General features: G+C 45.6%; 1 protein-coding gene across 1 annotated transcript in view; it reads left to right on the forward strand.

The window, feature by feature from the left end:
• Positions 1-684: 684 nt before the first annotated feature.
• The window catches only part of TFAP2D (transcription factor AP-2 delta), a 60,159-nt gene continuing 45,070 nt past the window's right edge, over positions 685-15,773 (forward strand). The window contains exons 1-3 of the mRNA XM_068961037.1: positions 685-723; positions 1,739-2,236; positions 5,731-5,791. Of these exons, the coding sequence (XP_068817138.1) occupies positions 685-723; positions 1,739-2,236; positions 5,731-5,791 (598 nt within the window). The remainder of the gene's footprint in view (positions 724-1,738; positions 2,237-5,730; positions 5,792-15,773) is intronic.

A 15,773-nucleotide genomic window follows, 5' to 3' on the forward strand; every position in this document is an offset into this window, starting at 1 on the left:
AGATACCCCAATCTGGGTGAAATTGATTTGGGTGCTCATTGGGGAAAAAAAGCAGCTTTCAGCAACCAGGGAGTGGAACCAATAGGAATGAACACTTACTTGGAAAAGGAAGCTTTAATTAATATATATTTCTATCTCTAATATACACACAGCGGGGCTAGATCTTTATCTTCACAATAAAATGTGTGCAAATGCTCTCTGCAGAGATGAGTCCCCACCTCAGTCGGTATAGGAAAGCATGATAAAGGTTGGAAAAAATGGATAAAAATGTTGAAAGAACCTCCAGTTCCTTATTAGGCGAAGATACAATATTTATTCCTTGTCTCCTGGGATAAATCTCTTCTGCCTATTGTCCTCCCAGTTCTCAGTGCTGATGCTTAATTTTCAAAACTTCTATATTACCAAGGGACCTACGACATCAGCCAAAGAAATACTCAGCAAGTACAAAATCTGTTCCAGGGAGCTGCTTTTGTGCAGAGGGAAAATTTTGTTCCTACAGGTTTTTAAGTGGGTACGAGGCAAGGAGCTATCTGATCCCGGCAAAACCATTACAATTTAGATCTCTATCTATAGAACATTTTTTTTTCCTTAAAAAAAATTGGAAAATACAAGAAGTTTGGATTTTTTTCCCGATTCTTTTTTTGGAGGGGGAAATTGCATCGTAAGCTTTCGGAGAAACCCAACATGTCAACTACCTTTCCGGGACTAGTCCACGATGCCGAGGTATTATTACTTTTTTTTTTTTTTTTTTTGAGCGCGCGTGTGTGTGGCGGCGGTGGTGGCGGCGGCGGTGGCAGCTTTCCCTGTCTCTAATCTATATTGGACCGTTACGTTTAATTATAATCTGGCTTTCGGGGAGAAGTTAAGGAAAGAAAGGGAGGAAAGTTCGTTATGACATCTGTCGCCAGGAAGGGCAACTCTCCGCCACGTTAAGAAACATTTGCCATAATGAGGGGGAAAAACATAATCCTAATAATAAAGGGAGGAGGGGTGAGGAGAAAGAGATAGAGATGGAGAAAAGATACTCAGAAAGGCAAAGTAAAGAGACTGATGGGGGGGGGGGTAGGTGGACAAGGGGGGTGGGGAACACGCACCCGGTTAGGAATGGGCTTATTCTAGGAAAGTAAAGCAGAACAGGGGTTGCGGGAGGGGTCGGATTTCTTGCCCCAAATGGTTAAGAAGTGAGCAAGTTGGACGATTTGCACAGACTGGATTTAAAAAAATACATAGATAATGATTTTGAGAAGCTCTGGCAGACCATCCCAGCGGGGACCGCCGAGCCATCTCGCTGTCGGGCGCGGGCTGGAGTGGCTCCGAGGCGCCTGTGGACTCTCTCGTTCTGCTCCGGGCAGTCCCGGAGTCAATGGCAAACCTGGCTCCCGGAGCCCAGCGCCCTGCGCAAGTTGGGCAGGGGCTGAGTGTGTGTGTGTGTGTGCGCGTGTGTGCGCGCGCGTGTGTATGTGTATGTGTGTCACCGCACCTATATAGGGTGGGGGATTTTTTTTTTTTCTTCCGCGCTCTCGACTGTGAGGACGAGGCCGCCCACCCCAAGCCCGCCTGCTCGCAGCCGCTCCCTGGCAAAGGCGCGGAGCCCGGCTGCGGCTCGGCCCGAGCCCTGCGCGCTCGCGCCGCTTGGAGAGCCAGAGAAAGCTCCCGGGCTCCGGGAGAGCTGCGCCTTGGTTGCAAAATGACAAACCTCAAGTTTTTCTGCTCTCCCCTTTCCCCCTCTTCCTTCCAGATACGTCACGACGGATCAAACAGCTACCGTTTGATGCAGCTTGGCTGCCTGGAGTCCGTAGCCAATTCCACTGTCGCCTATTCCTCCTCCTCCCCTCTAACTTACTCCACCACCGGCACCGAGTTTGCGTCCCCCTACTTCTCCACTAACCACCAGTACACCCCGCTGCACCACCAGTCCTTCCATTACGAGTTTCAGCATAGCCACCCGGCCGTCACCCCCGACGCCTACTCCCTGAACTCGCTCCACCACTCCCAGCAGTACTACCAGCAGATCCACCACGGGGAGCCCGCCGACTTTATCAACCTGCACAATGCGCGGGCGCTCAAGTCGTCCTGCCTGGACGAGCAGAGGCGGGAGCTGGGCTGCCTCGACGCCTACCGCCGTCACGACCTGTCCCTCATGAGCCATGGCTCTCAGTATGGAATGCACCCAGATCAAAGACTCCTGCCAGGGCCCAGCCTGGGGCTGGCCGCCGCGGGAGCCGACGACTTGCAGGTAAATAAGCATGCGGCGAATTTGTCTGCGCCCTCCCCTCCTCTCCCTCCCCCTCCCGCACCGTTAATACTCCGGCTGTAAGCCGTTTCCTCTCTCTCTCTCTCTCTCTCTCTCTCTCTCTCACACACACACACACACACACCACTTATGGAAAGTTATCAAAACAATTAGAGGAGGCGTGTGCCATTCTGTCCCTCTCATTGGAGCAGGCATTTCACCTGGACGCTCGGGAGTCCGGCTAGCTTCGGGGCCCCTATTTCCCGGCGATCTGTACCGAGGTCTTTTGTGAATCCGCATTTCTGTCCCTGAGGGGATGGGGTGGGGGAGATCAAGGAGGCTGAGGTTGAGCCAACTGGACTCAGAGTAAGACCCGATAAGTTGATGACCAATCGCACCCTCAGTCTCGGCGCTTTGCTGGGTCTACCCGCGTGTTTCAGGCATTTGTCCCAGACTGAGGTTGTGGGGTGCTTACTATGAACTAGGGGAGCTGGTTTGCTCCAAAACTTTGCGGGGCGGGATGAGGGGGAAGCCCTGAGCTCCAGCGAAAGTTTCACCAATATTCTAGATTGCTGTGAAAAGTGAAGGATCCCAAATGAAATCCTCAAAAATGAACCACAGTCAAAGCCTCTGCACGGTGCGTTTGACCCGGGTGCAGGCTTGAACCTAATTCTCGCTGCCTGAGGAGTGCCCACTCTCGTCACCCGCTGGACGATTCACAACTTTATTATTTTTTTTTTCTGCTGTCTCTCCAAGCCATTAACTTTTACATAAGATGCAACTCCTTAAAGAGAAGGAAATGAAATAAGGAAAGGGGTGGCCGGGGGGTGGGCGGGGGGAGGGGAGGGAAAATGAATAAGAAGGGAGGAAGAAAAAAGAACAGGTAGAGAGAAAAAGAGGGAAAAAAGAAAGAGGAAGGAAGGAAGGAATTCAGATACAGTGAAGGCCATGACTGAATCAGATGATGTACTTTCTCTCTTTCTGTATTTTTGCACATTGTTTGCCAACAATAGAATTTATAATTATGTAGATACACTGTCACAGCCATATTTCCAAGTCTACACATGTCCCAAACAGACCCAGAAGACACAAATTTGTAACTTCTTTTGGCTGAAATTACAGCTTTGCTTGTGAGCCTGCACAAAGCTGACTACTTTCTCTAAGGTCCCCAAAGCGAAAAGGGAGATTCTGGAGGAGCACGATTTGGAGACAGAAGAGATCCCTCATTGCGCACAGAAAATCTTTCCCCCTCACTTACCTCTGAGCAAGGGATTATTTTAAAATTAAAGTGAAAGCCCTTACAGTCCCAACAAAGAGCCCAAGCCACAAGATCGGTGCACAAGAAAAAAGATTTGGCTCCATAAACCTTGACTTTCTACAATTACATTCACGAAATAATTTTATACGCTCAGGGCATTTTTACATTTTTCACAAGGATCTCCTTATGTCTCAAGAGGAAAAAAATCTGCCATTCAATGCTTAGCTCAACTAAAACCTATTTACTTCTTTTAATAGCCGCGTCTGCTGCTGATTTTTTTGTATCTGAACAAATTTTTTTTCTGTGCTAGGCACAAAGCTGGGCATTTTTCAAAAGAGGGGATTAGAACATTTGCAAGCACCAGACAAAGAGCGAATCCCGTGCAAAAGAACACCGTAGTTTATCCAATTTTCGACTTAGTGCCATTCAACTGGTCATTTATGCAATGTCATCCGACCAAACAACATGTTTTACTTATGAGAGGGGAAAGTTTGTTAAGTGAAGAGACCAAGATTCGTTTCTTCTAAGAAAATAAACACCTTAACAGTGCGCCAGAGCCTAGGAGGAAAAGCGGTTTCCTCCCTTGGAGAGCTTCTGGGCCTCTACCGTCTCCATTTCAGATATTTTGAAACCTTTATTTTCATCCTGTTTGTTGTGTGTGTGTGTGTGTGTGGTTTTTTTTTTTTTTAACATTCTTAACCTCCTTTTTCCCATTTATTGCTCACACTGAGGGAAAATTCATACTGAGAGACACACTCCAAGATAATAGCAGAAATGAAGAACAGAGGTATATGATATATTTATGTATCTATGTCTATAGAAGTGTTTATATACATTTTTGACATAGATAGGGATATATGGAGAAAGTTGTAATTCTGGCAAGTTATTTTCTTCCATTCCTCCTGGACTTAGTTGTCAAAATGAAAAAGAAAAACAGTCATAGCTACTTTTAAAAGAGAAATGGGGAGGGGATGTGTGGGAGAAACCCGTCTCTCTCCTTTTATTTCTTCCTTTTTAAAACATTCATCAGCATATGCCTCATTTCAAATGCAACAAATGTAAATATACTTTTCCCTGCACAGAATTTTAAGTGAAAGTCCAATGGTTTGGAGGGCGGTCTAAGTCTGCCTAACAGATGCAAACAGTCTTGTGGCTTCAGTTCCATCTTTGAGTCCCCTAAAAAGATTTGCTATGGCCAACAAAGGAAACTGTCACACCTTTTCCCATCACCGCTTTAATTTATGCTCAGTCTCTAAGTTTTTTTTTTTTTCATATTGATTTGATAATCACTTTAAGGCAGAACAGTTAAAATAAGAAAGAGCTCGTGAGTAAGTTGAAAAGGGGGGTCTTACAGGCCTGCCTCAATATGGTGAAAATGGGGAAGCAAAAGGGAGCCAGGGCTGTAAAGGTTGTTTTGTAAAGTGGGTTTTTATTATGCACCGACTCTCTCCGCATTTACTTAACTCTTCACGGGCTGTTGGGTAGGTTAACACCCTTCAAGGCCTCTTTCAAGTCCAATACCTCGTTTGTTTGTAAAGGAAAATGAGCCTTTAACACATTTCGACTCAGAAAAAAAAAAAAGAGAGAGAGAGACAGAAATTTTTATTTTTCTTAATCAAAAATCAGCAGGCCTTTTCCTTCTTCCCAGCTCAAATGATCCCTCAATCCACTAGGAGCCTGGAGATATGCAGTGAGTGACGCTGAAGGTGTTCCCTCTATAAGACACATTTTGGGTAGCATGATAGGATGTTCCTACATCTGGGGTAAAACAGTAGCTTCATAAGATACCTTGAATCCTGCACTTGAAATAGCTCCTCTGAGCTCCCAAGAAACCTGCAGTGCCAGACTTGACACTTACAGTGTAATTTGCTCCATGCAGAAAGTGCTGTGGAAACTGTCTATATATATGCTATGTGCCTTGATGGAGACTTAAAGGGCTTCTCATTCTCTTATGCCAAGATAAAAGGCACTCAGGTGCTTTGAAGTGTAATATTGTATGGTGCTGTAAAATGCATACCTTAAGATTTATACAACTTTTAGATTGTGGTTTTTCTGGCAATTTTTTTCCCCCTTACAATAGTGTGTGCTGCCAAAGTTGCTTCAGCTCAATGGTTGCTTTTAAATGTCTACTATGGGGTAATGAGGATATGGGGTTCAGCGTTTGGGCAGATGGAAAGACTTAACTCATGTATCTGTTAGTATCCACATGAGTGATTGTATTTCTTTTTCTTTCATTAAGGGCTCTGTGGAAGCCCAATGTGGGCTTGTTCTCAATGGCCAAGGTGGTGTGATAAGAAGGGGTAAGTAACAACATAATGAAACTAAACATTCTTCTCTCACTGGTTACTTTGTTTTGAAAATCCAAAGGTGCTTTTAAACATCAGATCCTCTCCTGATGATAAAGAAAACAATGACTTGGTCAATTAGGCCTGTCCCACACAGGCATACCCACATTAAAAAGCTTCCCTTACTCCACTGAGGCTTGAACTAGCCTGTGCCCAAAAGAGAGTGATAGAAGAGATTTGCTCTTCCTCAATGAAACAGTGACAGAATCAAAGTTAGAGGCAAAAGAGAAAAGAAAAAAGAAGGAAAAAAAAATATTTCTCACAAACCCTTCCCCCATCGTCACATCCTCAAGCAGAATTTCTGGTCTCTTATAGCCCTAAATGTGCCAGCCACAGCCTGGGTGTTTGAGGTGTTGGTGTTAGCTTGAGGCTTTGAAGGATTCTATGAAAGGCTAAATTCATTGAGCTTCAGGGAAAACTAATGAAACACCAATATTGTAGCTGCCCTTATTTTTCTAAATGGCCAGAACATTTCTTTCTTTAAGGGAGGGTGAGAAGAGGAGGTGGTGTTAACTGTACCAGATAAAGCTTTCTTGTTCCCATCTGTTGAGGAAAACATCTGAACCCAGAGTTACCCATGGAATGGGAAGGTGGGGGGGAAGACAAGAATGGAGAGCTGTTGATTTCGGCCCAGACACTGAAGACGGCTGCATCTCAAATGTTCCATTTTGACAAAAGGTTTTGAACTATGACATTTTATGAGCCTCAAGGCAATGCCAGTTTCACTGGCTTCCTCACTTCACTGTACTCAGAGCTTCTGAAGCTTATTTTCCTAGCAAGCTGAGTAACCCGAGGAGCACACAAGGCAAGGGGGACCAGCTGTTATCCCAACTTCATACGAATTAATAAGACATGGCCTATTCACCAGGACTAATTCCAGCTCCAGGGCCGCAGTTGTCTCTTGTAACTGAACCACTAAAAACTGAGTCAATCCTGATGGCACCAAATAAATGTTCTTCAGTCCCTCTCCTTTCAAAGCTTGTTGAAAGACTACAGTGCTTTTCCAAAGAAAGGATTGCATGGATAGGAAGCATTGGTTTCTTTCATGTTTAAACTGCAGGTTTTACAACCCAGTGTCCAGTGTGAAACTCCATTTAAATTGAGGTGGGAAGAAAACAGAATGTTTTCCTTTGAGAGACTATTGTCAGAGTGGATATTTGGGATTTCCATTACATGGAAAATGGCTATTTAAATCTGTTGTTTCACCCTATGGAGATTTGAAAGTTGTCCCCCCACCACCCCCCGCCACTGCTAGTGTTGTTCCACAAAGACTTTTAAAAAATGAGCCAGATTTAAGCTTGTCAGCTAGGCCAATACTCTGCCATATTGAAAAGACATGAAATAGGCCTAGACTAGTGAAAATGGAAATAAAATATACATACTGTTGGAGCGAGGGGGTTAAAACACACAGTGAAAGAGGGACCAGGTGACAAGTGTGTTGAGGCGGCCACACTAAAGGTGACGCCAAGCAGTCAGGGCGCACGAAGATGTCGGTGGTGCTGAAGGACAGCGCCACTAATTAGCGCCCGGAGCCGGCTCCTCGCAGAGCCCGACTCGCGCTACTGCGTTATTGCGTTCAGTTCCGCGCTTGCTCCAAGATCACCTTTTCAAATGCATCAGATCATACGATAGCTGACAGGGGGTTAGAATTATTTGAGACCCAGGCCGGGAGCTGGAAAGGCTGCACAGGCTGCTGTGCAATGAGTTGAATTTTTGAAGAGATTTACGGAATAGACTTCACCAGCTATCCACGAAGGGCCAACGCTCTCCAGTCACCACAAGATGGGAACTGCATTCCTATCCTCTCAGAGCCACGGAAATGGTTTTCCTTAGGTGATGTTTGATTGCTCTTGTAGAATTCGGTGTCATTCACCTAAAAGTCACAGCTGAATGTATTTTAAACCAAATATTGATCTTTTAGAAGAACAGCAGGGCTCCAAGCAAAAATGGGAGGTAACTTGGGGTTTACATATCTATTGTTTGGCTAAGCTTGATCCATCCCCCTCCATGAGAAGGAATTCAGAATTTAGCTGCTGAGTTTATTCCACTTCCACGTGTCTTTAAAAAAGACCAGTTAACTTAGTTGTGCCTCAGAGACCAGGGAGTGTGTCTCGGTGTGTCTGTTTACTCTGAAACGATCAGTGTTCATGACAATTTACAAATGGATAGCAAGGGAGTCTTGTATTAAAAGGCGGTGTTTATCCTGCCGCCGGCCCACGTCCTTCATCTTAGGACTCGTTTTTTCAAGAACAGCTAAGGAAGTTTCCTGCCTCTATTGTCATGGCAGCACACAGCATCCTAATATCCATAGTTCAAGTCACCTTTGTTCATCAAGAATTGGGAGGACTTTAACTCAAGCGCTCTGCTATATGACCACACTGTGCAATATAGCTCAGATGGAGCTTTGCAGGTTACTCACCATATGAAACATGATTTGAAAAGCACAACTTTTTGCCATTGTTTCTCTACTGCTGAGCTCTTGGATAAACAAATTACTAATGATTTCTAGAATTTGCAATGGAGGGGAAAAAAAATAGAGATTCTCTTTTACTTCTCAAGACCCCTGGATGCTCTTCTAGAAAAAAAGATCTCTTAATGCCCCACACAAATTCACCAGGGAGAGGCTGTCCTGTTTACAGTGTTGTGTGTGCGGGTTTGTTGGGGGTAGGAGAGCAGCGGTGTCTCCGTTCTTAAATTTAGCCACTTCTGTTTGCAGAGAACAAAATACCATTTCCCTGCCTCACTTTGGTAAGTAGTAGTTACATTGTTTTCGCCTATAATGAAGCCCTATAGCCAAAGAAAGCGGAAGAGGGGCAGCGGCAAGGTAATTACCACCTAGATAAAATATTTGCCACCGCCTCGGAGGTGCAGCTCCCCGCGCGCTCACTCTCGGTTAATGGTGTGCACGATTTTGCCCGCAGCTCCGCCACTCCAACCATCAGAACCAATAATCTTTACTTTACCCTGTGCTCGCGTATCGATAGCTTCTCTCGCCTCCGGCATCGGCTTTGATATGTTAATATTTCTGAGTAGCAAATTCTGCAGAGATCATATTAATGTTGTACGTACAGAGTGGAGCTTTGCCTTCGTTGAATATTCAGATAGTGGGTTTCAAAAGGCATCTCTTGAAGAAATGAGGCTTCTATTTACAGGAGTCGTCTGTGTTTTTAATCATTAAAAAAAAAGAAAGAAAGAAAGGAAAAACCACTCTTCTTTTCCCCATGAATCTTCTGAGGCTCCCTCATGGCCCCCTCCCCTTTGTCAGATGCTGGTCCCTTTCATTTCTTGCTCTGAGAATTTAATAGAGGGAGAACAATGTTGATGACGACGATGATGATGATGAAGCTAATAATGAGTGTATCCAGATTGAAATCGCGGGGGTAGGGGTTCAATTGGGTAGGGGCTCCTGGCTTTCAGAAGAGAATGGAGATTAGAAGAGAAGACATAGCTTTTCCATATTTGGGTGAAAAAGTGACATTTTGGCCCTGGTCTTTTTTGTGTGTGAAATCGGAATGGCAAACTCAAAAAAAAAAAAAAAAAAAAAGGAAGAAAGAAAAAAATGAAAAAAGTGAAGAGGGGAAGCGCCCTTGTTTCGCTTTGTGATCACTCTGCCTTGCAGCCCCAGGCTAATTTCAGAAGCTTAAATACCGCCGTAGCCTCTGGGCCACGCGGAGAGGGAGCGGACCCGGCCACGGGCAGGCAGGAGCGCTTACCGGATTGCCCGTGGCTACACAAAATACAAACTACTTTGAATCAAAACATTTTTGGGGAATTAATATGATCTGAACTCTGCACGTTTTAAGAGAGTTGGAGTTTGTCAGATCGCTTAGAGGTGACTGGCACGCCAGCGGAGGCATTTACGCTACGGTACAAACATTGTCAGATCTGATTTAATTTCAAAAAAAAAAAAAAAAAAAACGCTTCCGTGAAATGGAGCTTAGCATCAGTCGCCCAGTCTGCCAATAACAGGGGATGGGCCTGATCGCTCTTCCTGTCTGCAGCCTTCATGGCTGCCCACAGGCGGCTTGGGCAGCAAGATGAACTTTCTTCTGCTTTTTCGGTTTTCGCGAGGGTCCTGAGTTTTGGAACTGGAGTTAGAGAGAGCCTTTTGACTCTTGCAGCAGTTCTTAAAAGGAGTAAGATTGAAGCGGGTTGAGAAGCCTTTTTCCTCTTGTTTCGTCAGAGCCCAGGGAATCGCTCTTAAATCTCCAAAACTCATTTCTGTGGCTCATCCATGGTGAAAATACTGTCAGAAATACACCAGGAGCCTCACCTGTCTTGCATTACCCAAATACAGATGCTGCAGATCCAGAATTCAGTCTCCTTTAAGAAGTTTAAAATTCATGTAGGAAAGGATCTAGAGGCCTGGTTTGTGGGAAATATATTTTACGGGGAGGGGGTGCTACTTTTCCATAGCCTACTGCTGCCTCTCTTAATTTCGTTATTGCTTTGAACATCACCAAAAGCCAAAGCACTCTCTGCGCTGGGGAATGGGGATTAATTTCACCCCCTGCTCCCCACCCCCACCCACCCCACCCCCCGCTAACACACACCATTACACATCCATCGCCACCTTAAAACAGTAGTTTCTCTATGCAGACTTCCCTTTCTTTTGTTCTGCGTGGAATCCGCACCCGGAGAAGCGCACTCAGACCTGGTAATCCAGTAATACCTGTTACTACATAACCTTCTCCTAAACACGGCAACTCGCTGCAGATACAGTATCCCGAGGCCTATTTAATTGCAGTTAAGCCCCTATCCCTTTGGTGTTTGATTACAATTAACATCCGCTTTGCGTGGAGGAAGGGGATTCATGGGGGGTTTGGGATGGAGAAGGTCGAGAGGCTAGAGAGGAAGCAGTCGAGAACGATCCCACCCCACCCCATTTACACCCGCACCTCGCAGATATGCAGCCGAAGAACCAACAGGGATAGGAAACTCCTGTAATCGCTTACACATTTTTTAATGTGTCAGAAAAAACGAGCGATCACTGGAGATGAAGAACGAGAGAGAGAGAGAGAAAAAAAAAAATCCCTGCCGTTAGTATTTCTTTCATTTGAATTGTAAACATCTGTTTGGCTGTAAGGCGAACAGAACATTTATTTTGCTCTCAAGATTTGGTCTAATTATGTCAACACCGAGGCGGCGGCGATTGGGGCGGCGCTGCGGCTTTGGAGAGGCTGCGCGCACGGGCCCGCGCCCGGAAGCCCGCCGGGAAGTATTGATCGCACCTGCAGAGCGCGTGGGGCCTCTAGCCATCACCCGCTCTGTTCCGAGACGGGAAGGCACCCAGTGGGGGTGAGTAGCCTAGAGGCAGCTTTAGGGGCTCCAGGGGAGCCGCAGTTCCTGAGAGGGCCCGGGCTCTTTCCTCGGCCCTAATTGCCTGGGAGGAGAAGAAAAAGCGCGCCCAGGCAGCGGCGCCTGGCTTTCCGATTCCGTAGCCGCGCACAAAGTGGGCGGGGCCTTGTCGCGCTCCACCGCTTGCACCCAGCTCCGCGGCGGCTTCTCAGCACAATGCTGGGGTTGAGTGGCTTAAACTCAGGATGCTGAGGGCGTGTGCCTCCGTTTTGCCTATTTACCTCCTCAAGTTAAATAGAGCAGGTGTGAGCATCCCACTTTTCAGACGGGCAGACTGAGGCCCAGAACTACTCCCCTAAGGTGGCATGGTTCACTAGTTGGCCAACGTTTTACTTCTTTCCCGCCCCGACACCGTCCCCAGCTACACCAGGAGAGGCGCAGCTCCCTCCCCGCGCTGTTTTTAGCTTCATAGGCTCTGACAAAGTCTGGCAGCTGGAGGATCTGCCTCTCTGTGTTTTGTGCTGGTTTTGCCCCACATACCGTCTTTGGCTGACTTTTCAATATAGCTGTGGCAAAGTTATCCCTTTTATGATAGCCATGTCCTAGACAAGTGACCTTGCGTAGGTGATTTCTTATGCTGTTACTATAGCTACCCATCTGCGTTTGAAGCCTCACTGGAAATAGGAATCTCTATCTCCAAATTTTGATTTTTAAAATAATAAGTCCTGTGGAAGTATTATTGCCTCTGCACACTATGAATGGAAAAGAGATGCACTCTTTGGAGAAGAGAGCTAGGCATGAGGACTTTGGCCATGGCAGGAGAGATGCCCCTAACTGGAGTGCTGAATCTAGAATGAATATTGCATGATTAATCAGAGCTGACATGCAATGCAGGGACCATGAGGAACTTCAGCTAGCGACACTGGGGAGGAACACTGTCAGTGGCTTGGCATCCTTGACCCTGTCATGCCTTTCCTTCTTTGAAATCTCATCATTGCCATCTGTAGTCTGGATCCCCTTAGAGATGTCCCACCTTCATTCCAAATGCAAAACTCTGGTTAAGTTGACCTATGACTCTTTTCTTCCTCCTTAAAAAATAAAGCACTGGGAAGAAAGACATCAGGTTCCTCACGCTGCTGTAAACTCTACAAGTTGCCAAATCTTCAGCCAGGACAAGAGAGTTCCCCAAGGCTGCAGCAATGCCAAGTATCAAAGTAACAGAAATTCCCTTTAAAGATGCTGTGACATAAAAAATAAAAGACTCTGGAGTTGATGGCTAATCCTGAATACAAAATAAATCCTCCAGGCAATTTGTGTGTGCATAAAACATATTCTTAATATGCAGCCTGTGTGACTTACCTAATAAATGCTTATTTGAGCATATGCCAGAAGACTAACCTGGATGCAGGAGAAAAGGCCTAGGGTTCAGGGATTTCACCTTTGGTTAGGTAGCAGACTCAGTGACTTCCTTGAAAGTAGCTCATTCACTTTGTCACACGGGTTCACTTTGTCCAAAGGGAGCAATTTTCCAGTTGGAGAAAGCCCAATTTAACTTTTTTTTTTTAAATTTTTAGAAAAATTACAATCTTCTGCAGCTCCCTAAATTTCATATCTCACCTACCATAGATTAGCCAAGATAGGAAAGTTCTAAAACTATGCCCTTTCCTTTCTTGGAAAACAACACATACACCTATAATAAACTTGAGACCAGTTGAGTGAGATTCCTGTGTCTTCCACTGTGTACTGGCTAGTGTGCAAGAGAAGAAGATTTATGCAAGAATATAAATTTGCTAATGATTCATAGTGACCACAGGGAAAGGCTCATTTTCAGGTGAAAATGTGTGAATTTTTAGTAAAAACATTATCATTTCATTTCTTTTTTGTTTCTGGCCGTGTCATGGGGCCCCCAGCAGTGCAAATACAGAATCCTAACCCACTGAATCTCCAGGGTATAATCTTCTTAATATTCCTGCTTCAGATGAACTCAGTATGACCTAAGTTCTGAAGCTCACCGTGTCATGATTCTTACATGACAATAAAATCCAGATTCACTGATACCTAACTTACTTTCTTATTCATTTCAACTTTGGAGTGGTTGCTTGAGTTTATTTATTTAATTTTGGTTGCATTGGGTCTTTGTTGGGCTTCCCTGGTGGCTCAGATGGTAAAGACTCTGCCTGCAATGTGGGAAACCTGGGTTCAATCCCTGGGTTGGGAAGATCCCCTGGAGGAGGGCATGGGTCTTCGTTGCTGCACGTGGGCTTTTTCTACTTGTGTTGAGCGAGGAACTACTCTTCGTTGTGGCCACATGGCTTCTCATGGTGACGGCTGCTCTTGTTGCAGAGCGCAGGCTCTAGGCACGCAGATTTCAGTAGCTGTGGCACGTGGGCTTAGTTGCTTCACAGCATCTGCCTGGACCAGGGACCAGGGACTGAACCTGTCTCCCCTGCACTAGCAGGTGGATTCTTACCCAATGTGCCATCGGGGAAGTCCTTAAAATACATTTTGCATCTACAAGTACAAAGTGAGAGCATCAGTGAAAGTATAGTGGTAGTTTCTAGACCATTGTGTGCAAAGTCACTCTGTCCTGTCTGAGTCTCTGTGACCCCATAGCCTGGAACCCTCCAGGCTTCTCTATCCGTGAAATTCTCCAGGCAAGAATATTAGAGTGGGTAGCTATTTCCTTCTCCAGGGAGTCCTCCTGACCCAGGGGTCAAACTAGGGTCTCCTGCATTGCAGACAGATTCTTTATCATCTGAGCCACCAGGGATCTACTTCTAGACATCTGGGGAAATTATTATTATTACTATTATTATTATTGGTTTTAAAATCTTCTCTGAGAATATGAGGTGAAGAAGCACAGTTGAAGTTGTGTTCCCTGCTCCTGAGGCAGGCATTTGTATGTTTTTTCATTATATTGGCTACAAGTTTAATTACCAAGAAAAAGATTTCAAATCTGATCATTGAAACTATTACCTTTCAGATTTCAAACTGAGGGCAAGTTTCCAAACTCTAGCATTGGGAATCTAGCCAAGTGTACATGGCCCATCTTCCAACCTGTAGTGAGCTGGCTGCTTGGATATTCTTATTATCTTCTCTTGTGTTTTGGGGTAGGAGGCATTCAGGGTGATTTCCAGCCTTGGAATGCTTCAGGAGAAAGACCTTGGTGGGTGCCAGCACTTTCAGGAGAATCTTGGATAACCCTAGGAAAGCAGGAAGAATTCCAGACAGCACAGGGGTAGAAATCCCCTAAGAGTGGGGCAAAGTTAGTCTGTCCTCTGCACCCAGGTCCGTGGCCTCTTTTAGCTTTTTAAAGATCCTCCCAGGTTCCTTAACCTCTGTGCCTAGAAAACACACCTGACTCTGAATGCCACAGACCTGATGGACATAACATTCTGTCTGAGCTGCTTTGTCAAAGAAAGGAAGGCAGGTGGTGAGCCCTAGGCCAGCGCTTCTCAAAACTTAAAGAACCACCTGAGGGGCTCATTCAAATGCAGGCTCTACTCAAGATCTGGGGCTGGGCTTGAGATTGAGCATTTCTGATAGGCTCTCAGGAGATGCTAGTGCTGCCAGTTGAGAACCATCCTTTGAGTAAAAATATTAGCCAACACTCTCCTGCCCGTTTTTCTTTCATCGTCGTCTCTCTCTCTCTCTCTTTTTTTTTTCTCATTAACCACATTGAACTTGACCCTTTTCTGGAGATGGGTCTTAAAATTGCCCATAACTCAAGAAATCCAGTGTATGCTCAGAAAAGTAACCTTTGAATTTGAACTTGCTACTGAACCTCCAAAGCTCTGCCCTTGGTGCCCGGGGATGCAGCCTTGCATCCTGGGGCTATGCAGTGGTGTGGACACTGGCTCAGGATTTTTGCAATAAGGGAAGGTCTGACAATAGGAAACTTTCCCCACTGATGATTGATGGATTGCTCTGGGTCCTCAGTCTACTTCAGCTGCCTGAAGTTAGGGGATGTTCTCCGTTATTCCTGGAGAACAGAAAAGCTCCAGGGGCTTTCTGGATCCTGGAGACAGAAGGCTTCTGCTCCAGGAGCACCAGCAGGGGGATATTGCTTTGGTGATTTTTGCCAACAGCAGTTATCTTTGCTTTGTTCCCTAGTAGTAGTAATAATAATAAGCACAGCAGTACTAGTTGTGGCTAGTGGCTAGTGGCCACTAGCATTTTATATGTTAGTATTACTATGTTCTAATGTTAACTCAAGTTCGTGTGCCCCATGCACAGTGCAGGGCTTCCTTGCACTGTGGCTCAGCGGTAAAGAATCTACCTGTAATACAGGAGCCACAGGAGATGCAGGTTTGACCCTGGGTCTGGAGGATCTCCTGGAGGAGAAAATGGCAACCCACTCCAGTATTCTTACCTGGAAAATCCCATGGACATAGGAGCCTGGTGAGCTACAGTCCATAGTGTTGCAAAGAGTCGGACAGGACTGAAGCGACTTAGCGTGCAGGCATGCGCATGTGGGTTGGAAGTATCTGGCAATGGGCACATGATTTTTAATGGTACCTTTGGACTAAATGACTTTGATGCCTGTTCTTGGAAGATAGATGAGGGAAGAGAGATGGCGGTTCTCAATCATTTTAGAACAGAGCTTTCAAAACTTTTATGTATATAGTAAGTCATGGAT

The sequence above is a fragment of the Capricornis sumatraensis genome, chromosome 22, assembly GCF_032405125.1.
Source record: "Capricornis sumatraensis isolate serow.1 chromosome 22, serow.2, whole genome shotgun sequence".
Lineage (NCBI taxonomy): Eukaryota > Metazoa > Chordata > Mammalia > Artiodactyla > Bovidae > Capricornis > Capricornis sumatraensis.